General features: G+C 38.3%; 1 protein-coding gene across 3 annotated transcripts in view; it reads left to right on the forward strand.

Moving 5' to 3' along the window:
* Otd2 (uncharacterized protein LOC551357 homolog) overlaps nt 1–18,877 on the forward strand; it is a 22,130-nt gene continuing 3,253 nt past the window's right edge. The window contains exons 1-3 of one of the 3 annotated variants that reach the window (XM_071795177.1): nt 1–880; nt 15,871–16,192; nt 16,951–17,102. In XM_071795177.1, the coding sequence (XP_071651278.1) occupies nt 15,958–16,192; nt 16,951–17,102 (387 nt within the window). In that variant the 5' untranslated portion in view covers nt 1–880; nt 15,871–15,957. Of the gene's footprint in view, nt 881–14,379; nt 15,729–15,870; nt 16,208–16,950; nt 17,103–18,877 lie in introns of those variants that run through there. The other 2 variants (XM_071795175.1, XM_071795176.1) reach the window with 2 other exon arrangements.

Consider the following 18,877-nt stretch of genomic DNA (forward strand, 5'->3'; position numbering starts at 1 on the left):
CCTTTCTCGTATACCGTTGTGACTATTTCTCTGTCGGTTCGCGACCGCGTTGCGCACCCCATTCCCTCTCCATGCGCTTTCAACGTCGAGCGTCCTTCCCCCGCCAGAGACCGGCGAGCGAACATCCCCCTCGCGCATAACCCCTCGACCAAGAGAGCGATCTGTAACAACTAAAGTTCTCGTGAAAAGTTGAGCCGGGCGCTCTCCTACGCCCTCCTGCTATAATAGCCGCTCGCACTGGTCTCTCTACCGACCATCGTCGCTGTCTCTCGCGCTGTCTCTCCCGTCTCTGTCCATCTGTCCCACATTCCGTGAGGCAAAGAGAGAGAAGGAGCGGGACAGACGTACGTGGATAAAGGGAGGGAACGGGAGAGAGTGTGAGAGAAAAAGAGAGATAGAGATAGTGGGAGAGAGAGAGAGAGAGAGAGAGAGAGAGAGGGCGAGAGAAAGAAAGATAGAGAGAGAGAGAGAAAGAGAGGGAGGAAGAAAGGGCAAGCACGAGAGAACGAGACGGAGGGAGAAAGAGAAGAGCCACGCCGGTGGACGACTCCGGTGGATTAGGGAATAGAATAGTCATTATCGTGTATACATCCGTATTCTACGAGCTATCGGTCGCGCTCGTTCGGTGAGTCGGTCGTTGGTGGAGTGGCGAAACGCCGTGGCGAAGCGCCGGTTTTCAGTGGTGTGCGCGGTGCCGAGAGATCGAACGACCTAGCCCGTCTCTTTTCTGACATTGAGAGGCGCGCCGACGAGTATTACGCGCCGGGCCACGGTGTGTGTTGGAGTGCGAATTCGGGGGCTACCCGTCTGGGATTATCGGGCTCAAGACGAGGAATATCGACGCGGGAGCAACGGTGCCGGTAATTACAAGTGCCCGCGGGTGAGTAGCGTCCTCTCCGCTATTTCCGAGACGACGTTTCATCGGAAATGTCGTGTGTCGTGGCATTTTCCGCCAGTTGTTCCCGCCGGGAAGTGGTGTGGTCTCTGAGGGTCAAAGGGTGCACCGATTCGAGGATTGATTCGCCGGGGACGAACTGCATTCGCCGAGTTCGCTCATTTTTCTGTTGTAATTTTCGTCTCTCTTGGTGTTCTCGTGGTGTTCCTCGGAGTTCCCATCATTGTCTGGCGATTTGCTGACCCACATAACGTCCACGTGTTCGTAGATAGACGCGAGGAAAGATTGTTCATCTATTCGTGCAGTCTAATGTTCCGTTTACTTGAGGCTAATCAATAGGACCGCGTCTTCTAGTTGGAGTCTACCAAGAGGTTGACCTAATTCTGTTGTCGCGAGTTTTGATAAGCGTGCGTTCAGTAAGACGTGTGATAACATCGGTAGTATTTTTAGATTGTTATTATAGCTTCTCTTCAATGAAATAAATCTTGAGAGCAAAACCTTGATTCTCCGAGTTCATTGCCATTTATTATTTAATTCCTATTTCTGCCTTAATATCGTCTTTTGCGTATTGTCAGAGTTGTAGTGGATTATGTGATTATTATAGGTTACAGCGTTAAAAACGGCTGTATAATGAAATAACTGCGTATGTATCTTTTCTAAATAATCGTCAGATAATAAGTTTGTATATCCAGATAACAATCGAGTAACTGACTCGAGTATGTCGTTTATCGCTGCTGATGTAGGTTCATCGCGAATCACGACGATATTTCTGTCGAACCAACGACTCGTTTCGTAACAGCCATAAAGCTTCCTCTACGTTTCTACAAATGTCAGAAATCTTGACAACAATTTCAATTATTTGTTACTTGATTGCAAGCGTCACGATGGCCGAATCCTGCCTCTAAATATCCGAAATGGTGTGATATTTTATTCGAGAAAAGTGCGCTCTGAAAAAATCTTGTATTGACAGTGCAAAACGTATTTATAACGATAAATGAATTCACGTGAACACGATAATGCAACTACGTACAACGATAACTTCAAATTTAGTTAAAAAATGTCATCGTGCTTAGTAAACTAATTATTATTAATAACCATTCCTCTCTCTCTTTCTCTCCCCCTCCCCCTTCCTCCCAACTACGTAGATTCCCTTGTGGAACAGAATTCGACTGCGTACGCCACGGTTTTTATGATTTCTGCGGATTGCGGATATCCTCTGCGATTACTCCCCGCGGTAAACGAGAAAAAAAAGAGACAGAGAGAATCCCGGCCGAGCGAATCAACCGAATTCGAGCGCTGCGGTGCGCGAATACCTCGAAAACGCCGACATTTAATCGGCGAGGCGTACATGGAAGCTTTCATCCGGCCAAAGAGAGAATGTATAAATTTGTAGGCGAACTTGTTTCGAAATAACCGTGCGAAATTCCGCAGAGCGAGGGAAATTTCGCGAGTGACGGCCGGGGAAAGAGAGTGCGTGGCCCCAGGAAATATGCGGGTGTTAACATTTATGCGCTGAAAGGAGCATACCGTATTTGCCGGGGGGCTATTAATTGAGCCCGCGCGCGCGCCCGGAATTAAATACGCGAAAAAGATTCACAATCGTCGGCAAAATTCCACTATCTCGCGTTGCACGATTAATAATTCTATACCAATCACAATGCTGCATTTTTCGTGAAAAAAATTGAGAAATATTTGTTGCTCCGGAAACGGCCAAGCCGATAAAAATCCGAAATTTTTTCAAAGTACAATATGTATCACCATAGCGAGAGGTTGAAAAAAAATCCACGTTCTCCTTCACCACGGTCTATGTAAGACCGTGTCCTTCACCTACGAGAATTTGTTGCGTACTTCGTATACATAAATAATTGATGATTTTATCAACAGATTATCACGTTAAAACGGATCAAACACAAAATTATGGCGCACGTTCACGGAGAATTAAATCATTGTGCAAAAATAAAATGTTATATTTACCTCGAGACCTCACTATTAATGCCATACATATATATCAGTTAAACATATATAATCGACAAAATCTTAGTTTTAATAATTAACACTGTTAACCATTAAAATTATAGTAATTAAATGAGAATTCACCAACGACCTTGTACGATTTTTGCAAAGTTTAGAAAAGCAGCTCCGAAGCAGATGGTTCTACGACGCTGCGCGACAGAGCTCGTCAGGATCTATTTTACATCGTACGATGTTTGATCCTTCCAATAATCTTATCTGCGATGTCCGACGGCTGCTGTCAGAGCAGATCTTGTAACGCGCTGCGCCGAGCTTCGACTACTTCCGTTCGCGCCTGCAGTTTCGCGGGAAGTTTCGATCCCGAAATGCCCCGGCGTGGTAGCGTGCCGAGAGAGTTGGCCAGCGGGATTTCCACGGAAATAATCTGCTTACGGTAATCTTCTTGGCTTGCCTCCCTCTCGGTTAAGGTCCGCCTTCCACGAGGAGGTCCTTCGTCTCCTCGTCGTCGTCGCCGTCGTCAGTCTATACACGCTAGGGCGTCCTCCGCAGGACATTTCGGATATCCTAGTCGGTGCTCGATCTTCGTATCCGATGCGGCAATTTGGTCGCGAACGACTCTGAAACGAAAGAGCACGTGTTTTTTAAGTGAAAAATAAAGAGTGCTGCTACCTATGTGACTCGAAATCGTGCGCATTGCGTTAGATTTTCGTGTATATTGTGGCAAAAAAATGTGATGCAATGACGACTGTTTATTACCAGAGTATTAGACTTATCGTTAGTATATACAAGCTCGAGGAGATCGAAAAAAAGATGACGTCATATTGTATTTGTGTCGAAAAAATTCTGATATAGTCTACATTGGAGTGTGAAAAAATGATGCTTCGTGACAATTCCAAATGAAGAGGCATCGGGGAATATTGCAGAAATGATTGGTTTTCGTTTAAAAAGAATTTTATTTGTTTTCCGTCTGTAAATCGTGTCGTATAAAAAACCGTCTGCCATCTGGTATGTGAATAGAATATTGCTTTCTGGATATGCAGCTGCCTGAGAGATTGAAAATGTCGCGTTGAGACCATTTGATGGGTAAAAAGGAAGTTATGCATGATTATCGTAAATTTCAAAATTCACGCATAGATTCCACCACATCGAGGTGAAGTAGACATTGAAATCACGTGAATGCGAGAACCTCGGCGAGAACGATATTTATGAAGATATCCGAATGCATCGTTATATAACAACGAATTAACTCGAATGAAGATAATTCTAAGATCAGAGAATTTAAAAAAATTTAAATGACTTGTGAAGTCACTCGAAATAATTCATTCGCAGCTTTCTAATAAATAGTCTTGTAACAAAACGTTAAAAAATTGGATTTATATTATTTTCTATTAATGCTCAACACGACCAAAAATAACTTCGCGAAGTGACGTAGTTTATAATCCGCATACATTTGAATCATATGATCACTTCAATGCTGAAGAAGATACGGAAGCCGAACAACGAAGTTGACAAGTTTTTCCAAGGCTTCTACGATGGATGGTTTGCATGCAAAGGACAAAGTTTATCTTCTAACAAGAATTTATTCTTTCCGCAATGAGATTTTACGTCATGGCGTTAAAATGCAATATCGGGTGATAGATTTTATTATAAAAATGCAAACTAATTTAATCTTAATAGACTTGTAATATACGTGTAAACTTCCATAAGAAAGAATACGTAATATGAACTAAAATTAATTCTTTAACCGTGAAGATCTTAAAGAAACCATAATTCCCGTTCTCGGTTTACTGTCACAAATTGAATCTCGTCTTCGGCATCGAAGCATCAAGTCTCTCGGAATCCCTGGTCGATGTTATCACGTGCGAACGGGTCCCAATGTCGCGCCGTGCGCCTTCGACGGTAGGATTGACGTGGCCACCGTAGAACCGTGAATGTCGGCCCGAGGGAACAAAACCTCCTCGAAATTGGCTCGGAGAAATCAGTAACTTCCACCGTCCGTCAGGGCGGAACATAAAGAAGCATGAAGCGGAATGGAGGCAGGTGGAGGCGAGAGAGGGAGGCGAGGGACAGCGAAACGAAGGAGGCTCATCCCCGTCGGTGGCGGGCAGCAGCCCCCATTGGCATCTCCTTTTTTGCAGCCCGGGAATAAAGACTAACTACCGGAGAACAAGCCCCCGGCGCGGCGCGGCGCGGGGCGGAGCGGAGGTATACCCCGCCGCGCCGTCGTGTATACCTCGTGGAATTTCTACGGGAATTAAGTTTTACGCTCAATGAACGCGCAACAAAACGCCGTATACCCGGGGCTAAGATTGCATTCAATGCGATTCCTTTCCTCCTAGAGAGAGAGACGCTTCCCCGTGCACGACTCGGTGCGCATGGTTACGTGCATGCGGCCCCTTGACAGAGGTATCCGAATACAATCTAGGGTATACATAAAGTGTGTGCGACTCCGCAACATAAAACCGCCTCTCTGAGGAAAAAGTTCAAACTCGATGCCGAAATAATTATTTCACAAGGCGCTACAGTCTGACGTGAATTCGATTTCGAGCTTGGCGCAGCTGCCAGCGCCGCGTCTATAAGTATTATTATCATTAGGTAATTGAATTATGATTCTATTAATCAATAGGTAATAAGAAAGTTTTTCGTGTTTTTTTTGTGTTTGCTTCACAATGTGTAATATTGAGACTATTTTTTTTATTACGGCTGACGTCGAAGACATTAAGTTACGTATTTGGGAATATGAACAGAGATGTACTTGACGCGTAAAGATTATTGCAAACTTATCACGACGAGAGCACACGTACGTGCATTTACGCACCACACCGGCGTAATCTCGAAAAATCGTCCATGGAATCAGTTAATGCCTCGCTCGTTTCATAAGTACCTTCTGGCTTTCCTCGCGATACTCGCGCACGGCTGTACTTCACGCAACGTACATACGTATACGAATTCATTGTGGAACTATACTATTGTGAAGGAGAGGGGGGAGGGGCGGGCTCTTCAGGAACAATGCGGTTGTGTGCAAATACTCCTGGAAACAATGCGGCCGCGACTTAACTTTCTGGGATAGCTACGGCAGTGTGTCGTTCTTCGTGTACCGTCGGATGTACCGAAGCCGCAAACCGCGCTACCTAATGCAGAAACGACGTTGCATCTCCCGCGATGAATCCCCAGTTGCTGCGAGTTGTTCCCGATGTGTGCGATCTTGTCGCGAGTGTTCACCTTCGCGTTATGATTCCCCCCCCGCGAATTATTTTATTTCGGAAGATACGTATTTCGAATTAGTCATGTAGACATTTTTCCGCATGAGACTTGTAACTACGATATTGAAAATTCTGACTTTAGTTTACCTAGATTTACTGTAAACTCCGGTTTGTACCGTTGTATAAAATTCTGCTATTATTTAATTATGTTTAATTTATATTTATTTATATTTAATTTATTTAATTTATGTCAAGACGTTTTTTTATAAGGGCAACTACTTATTGTTAGATAGATCAAAACGAGGTCTAACTTTATAAATTTTATGTGGAAAAACGAAAAGAGATAAAAAGGTTGTGTTCTAATTACAAAGATCATACTTTCCTTTATTTGAAAATTCAAGTTTTTATTAAAAAAATATTGCCGCGCGAGCCGAGAACGAACTGCTGAAAAATATTCAACTGTCTCTGAAACTTACGAAGTAATCGGAATATTGCTTCGTGTTTACAGATAAGAAAAATTCCACTCTAAAAGTAGCGTTGCGATGATAGGAAGAATTTAGAATCGCTGCCAGGCTAGGCTCCGCAGAAATTTGTTGCCGATTTAAGAATACAACGGCGAAGCGCATATCCGCGCACGTGCGCCTTGTTGGCTTAACTTTAACTGATCCGCACAGATACGATCTGCCGGACGTATCTACAAATCGTAATATTCTTTGGCGACGCGCGAGAGGGTGAACTTCCATCTCTCTCCCTCTCGCGCGGCACACACGCCGGGACGTAATAATAGGGATTTAACAGTCATTAGGGATGGCATGCCGGTATATCTCTCGATTGGTAACGCAAAGTGTTTGCACTAGGGCCGAACTGCCGCAGGACTGGGGAGGGGGGGGGGGTAAAACTCGTTGCAACGGGAGATGGATTTTCGGAAAGGAGGGTCGAAAAAGTGCGCGCGGGTGTAAAAGGTACCCTAACTATCTTTCTCTAGTTTGATCGTTTCTCTCTCGGGCTCTCTGTAGAGTCGTGGACTACTCGAGTGCCCTCAAGGGCCAATCGAGTGGCCCGGCCTGGGCATTTTGTCCACACTTGGCGGTCTGTAACAAGTGCATTGTCTCGTGCACCAAAGTGCACAAAAATAAAGAGACTTCTGGCTATTGCAATAAGAGGGACCATCGAGTGCCCGTTCTTGCGCTCTCCCTCGCATTCTATTTCTATTTTTGTTTTTCTCCCGTGACGCCGTTTTAATATGACGAAAGTGCAAATAAATCTACCGCTTTGTCGACAATAGACTTCAGTAGTGCTCTTATCTTTGACGCAATAATCAGAATTTTAAGATAAAAAATTTAATTAGGCTTAATGATAAAGATATTATTATATTTGAATTTTGTCAAAGCGGCAGATTTATTTGCACTTTCGTCATATTAAAACGGCGTCACGAGGGAAAAACAAAGATAAAAATAGAACACGAGGGAGAAAGCGAGAACGGGCACCCAAGGTAAAATCATTAAGAGAAAAGCTGTATAGGTGCGTATTTGTTATTGAAAAAAAAAAAAAAAAAAAAAAACAGATAGAGAGGAGAGAGAGAAAGAACATTTATTTCGTGCACAACAATGCGCGAGGGTGCAGACGTTAAAAATTTCACGAAAGTGACAGTTGTTTTCAGCATTTTTCGCCCATTCTGGGTGGTATGTATGTAACAAGTGCTTTGTGGCCAGCGCGAGGCACACAAGAGTACAAAAGTGGAGATTCGCGCTTGACTGATTTCAGGAGGATACTCGGGAGAATATTCCGCCTTTCTTCGTCCTTCGTCCTCTTCCTTTCATAGCGAGCAAAATTTTAATATAACCAGGACGAGAGAGGCGGCGTCCCGGGGTAGTGTATACTCTATGGATTCTTTTTCAACGAGCAACTTTATTCCGGTCCCGGGGAGAGATCGGAGGAAATTCGCACGCGAGCGTAATGAGACGTAATATTAGAAACGCAATACGGCGCGAGCTCACCTTTTACATCCACAATATTAAGTATTCGTAATTTCATCGAGCGATGTAACGTCCATGCGCTCGTCGTTCTATCTACTCTAAAAAAAAGAAGTGTTATTTTATCGGCGTAAAACATCCCTTTCAGAGTGTAAATTGCTACACGGATCATATTCAATTGCATAAAGTAAATAATTTTAATTTTCTATAACGATAAATTTACGAGATAAAAATTTCTTTTCTCACGTAAGGTTGTAACATTTATTTATGAGAAATCGTTATTACATTTAAATCGTTAGAGGGTGACGACCCGATAGGTATGTCATAAAGCCACTTATCATACGCATTACGCGTCCGGTAGTTAAATTGCAGCGGAACAAATTTCAACGGTAGTCGGGCACAAATTTCAATTGCGGACGCAACAGGATGCAATGCGGTACATACGCTACGGGGGTGAATGGGGTGTTTCATCTATATTTGCGCGAAAAGACTCACTCAGCTCTATTAATACTTTAAAGAGGCCTTTTGTATATATGACGCGGTTCTATTCAACGAAATTCTGGTTTCAATATAGCGCGCGGTTAAGAGAGGAAATGGAACAATACGTTATTAAAGGCAGTGCAATATTTTATTTCGGAAGTACATATTTCGAATCAGCCGTGTAGAAATTTTTCCGCGTGAGATTTGTAACTACGGTATTGAAAATTGCAACTTAAGTTTACTTAGATTTAACTGTAAACCCCATAGATTGTGTCGTTGTATAAAATTCATTGCGTCGAAAAATATTTAATTATTAATTGCTTCCTCATAGAGGAAGCTTTGTGATGGTGGAAAAACATTTTTTCTAGATTTTGATGGAAATAGGTTTATAATGTTCCAAAATGTGTGTGTGTGTGTGTACGGATTTTTGTATGCATCTACTTCTACAATTTTTTAGATACCGGGCTGAACATTTGCACACAAATAGAGTATCATAGAAAGTATGTTCTCCTCTAATTTTCTTAAAATCCATCAAACGGTATGGATTTTAGGGGGGTTTTCATTTTTCAGAAAAATGTGTTTTACACTGTAACTTTTCCAATATTTGAGATATCGGTCTATTTTTAATTCTATTATATTCTTCAGTCTTTTCTACTCCTATTTCATATATCATTTTTTAACATTTAGTTAATCAATTCTTGAGTTACAGACGTTTGAAATTTTGGAGAATCCGTACATACATAGAAGCCTTATAAAGTTTGGTCTAATCAATTAAATTGTAAAGAATTATATATGAAATAGGGGTAGAAAAGACTGAAAGATATAACAGAATTAAAAATAGACCGATATCTCAAATATTGAGAAAATCCAGACAATTAAGCCAATTAAGTAATTATTTTCTAATTTTATTAATAAAAGCAGTTTTTATATATTTAAAAAATTATTTTAAAGTAGAAATAAAAAACTATTGTAATAGTATAACAAATATAATATTAGTCGCAATAAAGATTATCACAATAAAAAAGTGTGCAAGTAGAAACTTGCACATTGCTTCCTCATAGTTTTTAAGTGTGCAAGTAGAAACTTGCACATTGCTTCCTTATAATTTTTAAGTGTACAAATTATAAATTTGAACATTACTTTCTTACAATTTTTAAGTATGCAAATTATAAATTTGCACGTTGTTTAATCAACATTTTATTTCGCTCATAAAGCTTTCTCTATGAGGAAGCCAAATTAATAAATATCTGCTAATAATTATACATAAAAAAGGCTTCCTCATAAAAGGAAGCTTTATGAGCGAAATAAAATGTTGATTAAGCAACGTGCGTTAATTTGCATACTTGAAAATTGTGAAAAAGTAATGTTCAAATTTATAATTCGTACACTTAAAAATTATAAGGAAGTAATGTGCAAGTTTCTACTTACACACTTAAAAACTGAGGAAGCAATGTGCAAGTTTCTACTTGTGTTTAATTTATATTTATTTCAAATTTATTTGTGTCAAGATGTTTTTTTAAGAAAGTGACATTTATTTATACAATTAGACTAGTTACAATTAGGGTAAAAAAACGAGGTCCAACTTTATAAATTTTTTGCGGAAACAGATAGAGAAATCATATTTGTTCCATTGCAAAGATCGCACATACTTTCCTCTATTAAAAAAAATTTTAATTTTATTCAAAAATATTACAAAATGGCGGTTTTATACAATATTTGGGAAACCATGTTTTTTAAAACAGCGTTTACGATGACCATAAGACTGATCTAAAAGCAAAATTGCACAAAGTTTATAAAATTAAAACATAAATGCAGTTTTTGACGTAGCCGTTTTTTGAAATATTGCATTTGAACAAAATGACAGTCGGTCAAAGTCAACATAGCGATTTTCCATAAAAAATGTTGCTCGTTTTTGGCTGTGACAAAACTAAGCATCGGAAAAAATATGTCAAAGGTATTCATTAAAAACGACTAGTTTTTAATATCTAGAAAAAGTGTGTAAAACTATGCAAGCCGATTAGTTGAACCGTTTTCGAGATCTAGTAGTCACGCGTTTTGAAAACTACGTTTTGAGAAAAATGTTTTAAACATCAAGTTTATACGAAACGTATACTACGAAAATATTATTTTTTACATTTAATCATTTACTTCAGGACCATAAAGTAAACCTTCTGCCGAAGTGAGTGCCTCTAGAAAGTCTCTTTGCTCTTTTCTACAATATTTTTCAACTATTATCTTCTCTTTTTGTACCACTTATAGAGATGTGCAAACTATTCGAATTTGAATTTCTATGATTTGAATCCGAACTATTCGAAAATTTCGAATCTAGATGATTCGAATATGAATTGTATTGTCAAATTTTTAAAATCATATTTTCCGTTAATAAGCAAAAGTACGGTCGCATGTTAAATAGATAGTGAGCCAGTGAGCATTCAGTATTATAACCACTCATTGAGCGGCTAACAGTTTAATTTTAATTTTTAACATGCTTTGTGACCCTATCAAATTGTACGTATAAGTTTGAATATACGTAAAAAAATAGTAAGCTATGAATACTGAAAATAAAATAAACTATGTTCTTTTATTTTATAGCGTTTTCCATTGGGAAAAACTCATTGGCACTGGCAGCACTAAGTGCTTCAAGCGTATTTCATTGGTAGAATTAGTGAGCATGTTTCTGAAAAACTCAAAAACTGAGACACTGAGTGCCAGTTAGTTTTTCCCAATGGAAGACGCCTTTAATTTCTATGTATGCAATTGGATAATGTTAATGGATACTACATTAGAGTATTTTAATAATTTATCTATAATTTTTTGCCTAATTGTTTCAATTATTGCGACAATCTATTTTATTTGTTTTTTATTAAATATTTAAATATCTTTTTTTGCTTTAAAAAGATTTATAGATATTATATAATCAATATTATTTTTTTACATTAAAATATTTTTCTATTATCCACGTGTTAAAATTCAACCTAATAATATAATTATACTGTTAATTAAAAATTATATTCCAATGATTCAATTCGAAATCATTCGATTCGCTTCGATTCGAATAAAGTTTTGTCGGTTCGATTCGATTTGAATTCGAAAGAGGAAATAAAATTCGATTCCACTCGACTCGACATAAAAAATCCTTGATTCGCACATCTCTAGCCTGCATGGAATTTAGTGCGCACTCCTCTTATTGAAGTAGGGGAGACTGGGGCTCGTTGGCACCGTTTTCACAATTTCGGCATTTGAGTTTTTATACAACTATAATTATCATGATTAAACAGTAATAATATGATAGAGAGAACCTTTCTTTATATTTTCGTGACAGGAACGCTGCTGTATACTGTATAGTTTCTTTGTAATAAGTGAAATACGAACATGCTGCATTATAGCCAACTTGCCCCGATAGTAAGGGTAAGTTGGCTATGCAACAAAAGTCCATGTTAAATTAATGAAAACGTAATAGAAACACAAAACGGGTAACAGATACGTACTTCTTGATAAAGATTGTATCGTTTAAGGGGGGCTTCTGGTTTAGGTGGCTGAACACTGTTAAAGGTTAGAGGATGAAATTTAAACCAATACCATGAGTTAGATTTGTTTTGTTATTTTTAACTACCATGTGCGTCAAAATTTATTGGTTTGAAACAAAATAGGATTATTTTAACTCCATTGGTTTAGTCAAATTAACATTGTTTTAGTTAAATTAACTACATATTGAGTAGGAGCAGTGGCGACCTATGGAATAGTTAAAAATTACTCAAAATTGAGTTTAATTTAACCCTATGAATTTAACAGTGAAAAAAGGAGATTTTTATGCATTTTTTTATTGACAATAATGCAGTTAAGGTTTCTCTAAACCTTTTACAATATTTAACTGCTTATTTGAAGAGGTAAAAAAAGTTTTTATATTGTAAAATAATTGCAAAATGGCGCCGTGGTGTATCTCTAATCAGAGCACCTCGCTAACAATCTGCGGGAAAGATAGAGGAAAAACTAATTGATCAATCGACTTGATTCAAAGTGCGTTAGCTAAAGAATGACCAACCATTCTATGTGAACCTCAAACATTGGTAAAAATATTAATTTAAATAATTATTATTGCATAAAAACGAAGGATATTTTTTCTCAAAAATGTCATGTATTCAAGTGCTAAAAAATTTTGTATTTTACAGTTTTTTAACCATGTTCCTGGTTCACATAGAATAAAAGTATATAAAAATTAATAATCTTTTTCGTTTTTTTGTCTCAGATCAAAATTGCGGGCTACATTTTTCCCGCAGATTGGCAACTCGGTTGGCGAGGCGCTCCGATTAGAGATACACCACGGCGCCATTTTGCAATTATTTTACAATAGAAAAATTTTTTTACTTCCTCAAATAAGCAGTTAAATATTGTAAAAGGTTTAGAAACTTCAACTGCATTATTGTATAACAAAGATTCATAAAGATCTCCTTTTTTTAGCCTCCTAAACCAGAAGCCTATTTTGTAATGATCAAATAGCAAAATGCTGTTGCAGAAAAACAATTGTAAACTATTTTAGATGTAGCTTTCTTCAACATAAAAATATTAATATAAATATATATTTAGTTTCTATCAGCATTGTAGGTAGCAAATTACATATGCTCAAACAGATCTCACGCACGCGGCAACAATAAGTCAAGCTAAGCGTGTCTTGATATGAGCCAACATATCCCATCCCTACGTACGTTTTATTTCAGTCATTTTATTACAATAAATTACTGTTGTTACTCAAAATAACATGTCGTATAATAACGGAAACTTTTCTTTTAACTAATGATACGTCACTTTGATTTAGTTCTCAAGCTGAAGAACATTAATACGATATTTTGAAACGTTCGAAAATTTCCTTGCCACCTCTTGAATTAGAGAGTTTTCTCTTTTTCTACACTGTTGGAAAATTTGTGTTAAATATAACATAAATCACATGTCCAAAACGGTCCACTCAAATTTTTGTGTTAATTTAATATAATATGAATGTGTTAAGTGCATTGATATTATGTTAAAATATTTCAACAGAAAGGAAATGTAATTCTGATCGTAATTTGAAGTTAATTATGTCTACAATTAACATAACTTTTATGTTGAAGTTGAGATTGTAAGATAAAATCAACACTCTATTTCTGTAAATTTTTATTCCTACTTCTTTTATAGAGTAAAATCAACATTCTTTTTTTGTAAATTTTAACACATTTATTAAATACGTTCAAATTGTGTTACTTTAACATATTTTTCAAGTTATTTTAATTATTTTACATTTTGAATTTGTAAAATTCAATTAACATAGCAGGCATATGTTAAATCTACACACGTATATGTGTTGATTATTTTACACAAAAATTTTAACAAGGACTTTTTTTAACACACAGGACCTCTGTTTTCAACAGCGTATTGTAATGCTTGTTTGATTAAAATAAAGCTTTGGGAAAAGTACCTACGTCATATAAGAGATATTTTGTGATAACTTTTCTATTTTTTTTTGCTATAAATACATAAACGGAACGCATTGCCAACTTGCCTCTTGTGCCAACGAGCCCCGCTCTCCCTTACGCGGTGTTCGTCTTCTGCAGCAATGTTTTTACATGTGCATTTGGGCCTATATATCTTGCATTGCTTGGGGAATTTATAGCAATGCTCTTGCATCTTTATTAAATGTATCCGTGGCAATATATGCAGCTAATTCCACTGTCATAACGCCACTGTGCATATTATAGTGCTCGAGTGTTGTCTGCTTTAAAGTATATTTTTCCATCACAATAAGTTGCACATTTTGCACGAAATGTACTGAGAAATTATTGCGAATACTGTTATAAAATTTAAAATACGATATTGGATTGTACTTTCTTTCGGGACAAGAATATCGTCCATCAATTTTAATTTTTTAGCAGAGGCACTATAGCTGTCCTCTTTCTGTTCCATCTAATATCGATTTTTAGGAGGTGTATATGCTTCTTGGATTTTGATTTTCGAACATTTTCAAATATTCAAAGATATCTATAGAATCTTTTCGGCTGTTTATTGCTGATTATTGCTGTTTACTATTCAACTCTAATCAACGCTATTCAACACAATATCGTTTGCTTGTCCGAACAAGAACTGTTGTCAAACCGACCATTTGTGTTTTTAAGTACAGCTCTGATGATTTGTATTAGTCTAAATGAAGACGAAAGGGATCCTTCACAATAAAGAAAAGACAAGAGAGACTTTTCTTTAGACCTGTGAAAATCGGCACAATCCTGGCCGCAGGCCATCTGTCTAGCGAGTATTCAAACATATTCGGCGATAGTTTCGTGTAAATTTTATGTTATTTGCCAGATCGAGTTTAGCTTCACAAAAATATTTTTAAGACGTACTTTAAAAATATGTAAAAAGGAAAGTCAATTTTTTAACCCATCTATAGGTACCTATATAGATGTCTCCTCTTAATTAAATCGCTGGACATAGATAATCAGCACTGTGATATAATTGGTAATGTGGCAAAGAATATTTAAAACCGACCGACAACTCGGGGCTGTTCTGCATCTTGTATTCAACATTTGCATCGTGACGCTTGCAACGCTTTCGTCATTTGATTGTTTCTTACCGTGAATTAATTACTTACCGATTAGTGTCCCTTAATCCGAAACATATGGACAGCGACGTCCGGGAGACAGGAAACAATACGTGTTTCGTCGTCATTCGACATATCGCAGATGTGCACAGACGTAATAAACGTGGCGGCAAATAAATTAACAAGTCGCCACCACCGGAGAAGGTGGATCGTCCGCGATGGTGCGAAGGAAGGGAGCGATAGTCGTTCCTGACTTTGTAATCGGAGAGGATAAAACGGCGACTTAAGTCAACGGCTAAGAGCGCGACGGAAAGAGCTGCGGAGCGTGTTGCGCATTATTCAGGGTCGAGCCTCTCGACGTTCCTTTTCGCCGTTCTCAGGTTATCGGGCCGCCGATACATTTTCGGAATTAGGTTGCGAGCCGTGGCTCCTCCGAGAATACTACGGAGTCCTGTTGCACCTTCGTTGGATTATCCCATGCAGCTGCCAACCGCGTCATTCTTATTTCCATGCCGGACAACACGATCGGCTTGTGTTTGTCTAAAAGCACCAACTATTCTCTCTTTCACGATGCGAGACGTCTACCTGATAACCGACTCGGTTTTTGTTTACTTTTCTGTAAAAGAAAATAGTCGAAATAGGTAAAATTATTGGTAAAAAGAGAGAGAGAGAGAGAGAGAGAGAGAGAGAGAGAGAGGGAGAGAGAGAGAGAAAGAGAGAAACTAACTTTTGTTTGAATAATTCTTGAATATAATTTCAGTTTTATTTCTGTTGTTTTTTCAGACAGAACGTATAATTTGGACGTTGAGGACGTCTCTTTAAGGAGACCGCGGCGGGAGGGTGGTCGTGCTGGGGGCCGAGGGGGTGGTGATGTGGCCGAACAGCCTTGGAGGTACTTCCGGCTGCAGCGGGGGCGCCGGCGCCGCCGATCTCGGTGGCCTCGCCGCCTCCACCACCTCGGCCTCCGAACTCTTTGGGCCCGCGGCGTTCGGCGCGTCCGCCGCGGGGCCCTATGGCGCTCTCAAGACCGGGCCCTACATGGGTCTAAGCATGCCGATCGATGCATTACACTCCACCATCGGTTATCCCGGTTGTACACCCGCCGGTGAGTCCGTCTACTGTGAGTGCCCACCATTTTTTATTAATTTTAACTCAACTGATTCGAAAGAATTTCTTATCTTTAAATTGCACTGCTTATCAACATATACACAAAGTGCGAAATATTCGACTGCTGTTGTATCTGTCAATTTTTATAAGTATTAATATAATTGTACTAAAAATTGCGGGAAAATTATTGTAATGAATTATAATGTTGTACTGTAATTGGAGAAAGCACGTTGGTAAATCGCAGAAATGCTAATAATGATATAATACAAAATTATTCATTAATCGTGTTAATGTAAAAGCTTTTGCATTATGTACCGAAGTTGCTTCCAACTCGTGAAAATATTATTACTCATGCTATTAATTTAGTTATTAATAAATGGTTCATTTATTCTATTTATTTTATTAATCGTTATCGATTAGTTATTAAATGTAGTTGACCTGTACACCGTAACGTATAAGATAACGCAGTGAAATTTATTAATTTGCTATATATTGTTGATATCATGCCGCGCGAAATAATGCAATCGTAAATTAAAGATTATAAAAAAGAATTTTTTCTCGAATATCAATTACTTATTATTTTCGAAAAAAGCGATTTTTTAATTTTTTTTTAATCTGTAGAAACACATTACGATACATGAATATAAGTATCGATATTGATGTCGTTCATAAATATTTAAGAGAAAAATCATAAATAAAAAACTAATCAAAAAAAATCCCATAATATTTACTGACATTAGGAATTCTGTATTAAAGGCAATCCAAGAAAGCAACGGCGGGAAAGAACGACATTCACACGATCGCAATTGGATGTATTGGAAGGGCTTTTTTCAAGAACAAAATACCCTGACATTTTTATGCGTGAGGAAGTGGCTATGAAAATCAATTTACCGGAATCGAGAGTGCAGGTGAGTCATTGACAACAATCCAATAATATTTCTCACAAATTGTTTTATAACTATCGTACGTATATCGTAAAAATCATAAAAAATAGTGTAATAATTCATCATTATTATTCGTAATATTTAAATTACTACATCAAGAAATACTAGGAAAGTACGGAACTTTAAGCGCGTAAAATATCTTCGCAAATATTTTCGTATTGCAGTAAAAAAATTCGACGTGTTTCTCCCCACGAAGGGCGCGAGGGTGTCTGATTACCGAGGGGGTTCGCACTATCGGCACGCAGACAGTGCCGGACAACATATCATCGATTCTTTCTCATATGTCCTTCGTTGAAGTTAACTAAATTAATCGTTCGCCTTATACAAATGCCCACATATTCTTCGGACAAACATCTTAGTATCGCAATTACGATGAAAGAGAAATTTATAATAGGATTCAATTTGAAATTTTACACGCACGTTTATGACGCGAAGTTCCGTTCGATACAAATTGCGAATGTAACATATGTTGTGAAGTGTTAACAATACACGAAGCGCGTTATAACGTTATTCAATATATAACCACATAAAATCTTAGTAACAAAGGGAAATCGAACAAAAATTGCAATTGTGCAATTAAAGCGCAATTGAAATTTTGCGCGCAATTCTTTATGACGGGTATAAATAAAACGAAAGCATAAAAAAGTATTAAAAGCACCAAACGTTTAGGTTCTCTCGGATTCTTTTTGATGATTCAAAAAGGATGAAATTCATTCACCCTGGCCATATAAAATCGTAAACGACGCTCCCCTCACTGATATTCTTGCTCAATAGCAGAAAGTTGAAAGAATTTTTCTGTGCCACAATACCGCGAAAACCTACATGAAGGATGACATTTTCGGAATCAACATTTTGGCATTGCTCGGCTGACACCGTGCCATTTGCTCGTGCCGAGTTCGATGTCCACGGGGCCCCGAAAAACGTGTTCGCGCATATTCCATTCTCATCAAGACCGGAAAGGACGCATCGCATCCGCAATTGCCGTCCAACACACCTGGCTACGGCCGTGTAAACGGGATGAATGGGCCCGGCATGGGCCATAGTCTTCCGCACGTTCGTCGGACGACTGCAAAACCGGAGATTGCTCTGTTCATCGACGTTCTCTGACCCTCGCATGACTTCTCGAACACAGACGGTTTTCGTTCTATTGTAGCTTCGCTACAGCTAAGTTTCCTCCATAATCAATACTATTATGTCACTTCAGATTGTATAGTTTAAAATTAATTTTTTATAAAAGACCATTATATTTAGCAAAACAAATCAACCTCATACTAGGTTCTTTAATATCACAACATTTACCAATTAATCAATGAATCAGTGATTGATAAATTACACCGTCTCAAGGAAAAAGGGGGAATCGGATTATATACTAATCTTATTATTTACATTTGCCACTGAAATAAAGAAAAATTGACATCTAATGTAAGTGTGCTATTATGGAATTTTTATGATAGACGATTGGTGTATTTTGTCAGTCGAGTCGCATAAAATACTTTCGCGACGTTCTATCAAAAGCAAAGGACTCGTGTTATGGCGGTGCGTATACTAGACTTCTTCGGCGGAAGAATGCGAGCTGTTAGTATTGCCCCCTCAGAAAATCCGTAGAAACCCAAGCTTATACCTCTCCGCTTCTAACATCGATCGCGAGAGGCTTCTCCAAGTTCTACTCTCTCCTCCTGTCGCATTTCTCCCTCTACTTCTTTCCACTCGCTTCGTCCCTCCCTACATCCCCTTATCGT

This window comes from Temnothorax longispinosus, chromosome 12, assembly GCF_030848805.1.
Source record: "Temnothorax longispinosus isolate EJ_2023e chromosome 12, Tlon_JGU_v1, whole genome shotgun sequence".
In the NCBI taxonomy this organism is placed as follows: Eukaryota; Metazoa; Arthropoda; class Insecta; order Hymenoptera; family Formicidae; genus Temnothorax; species Temnothorax longispinosus.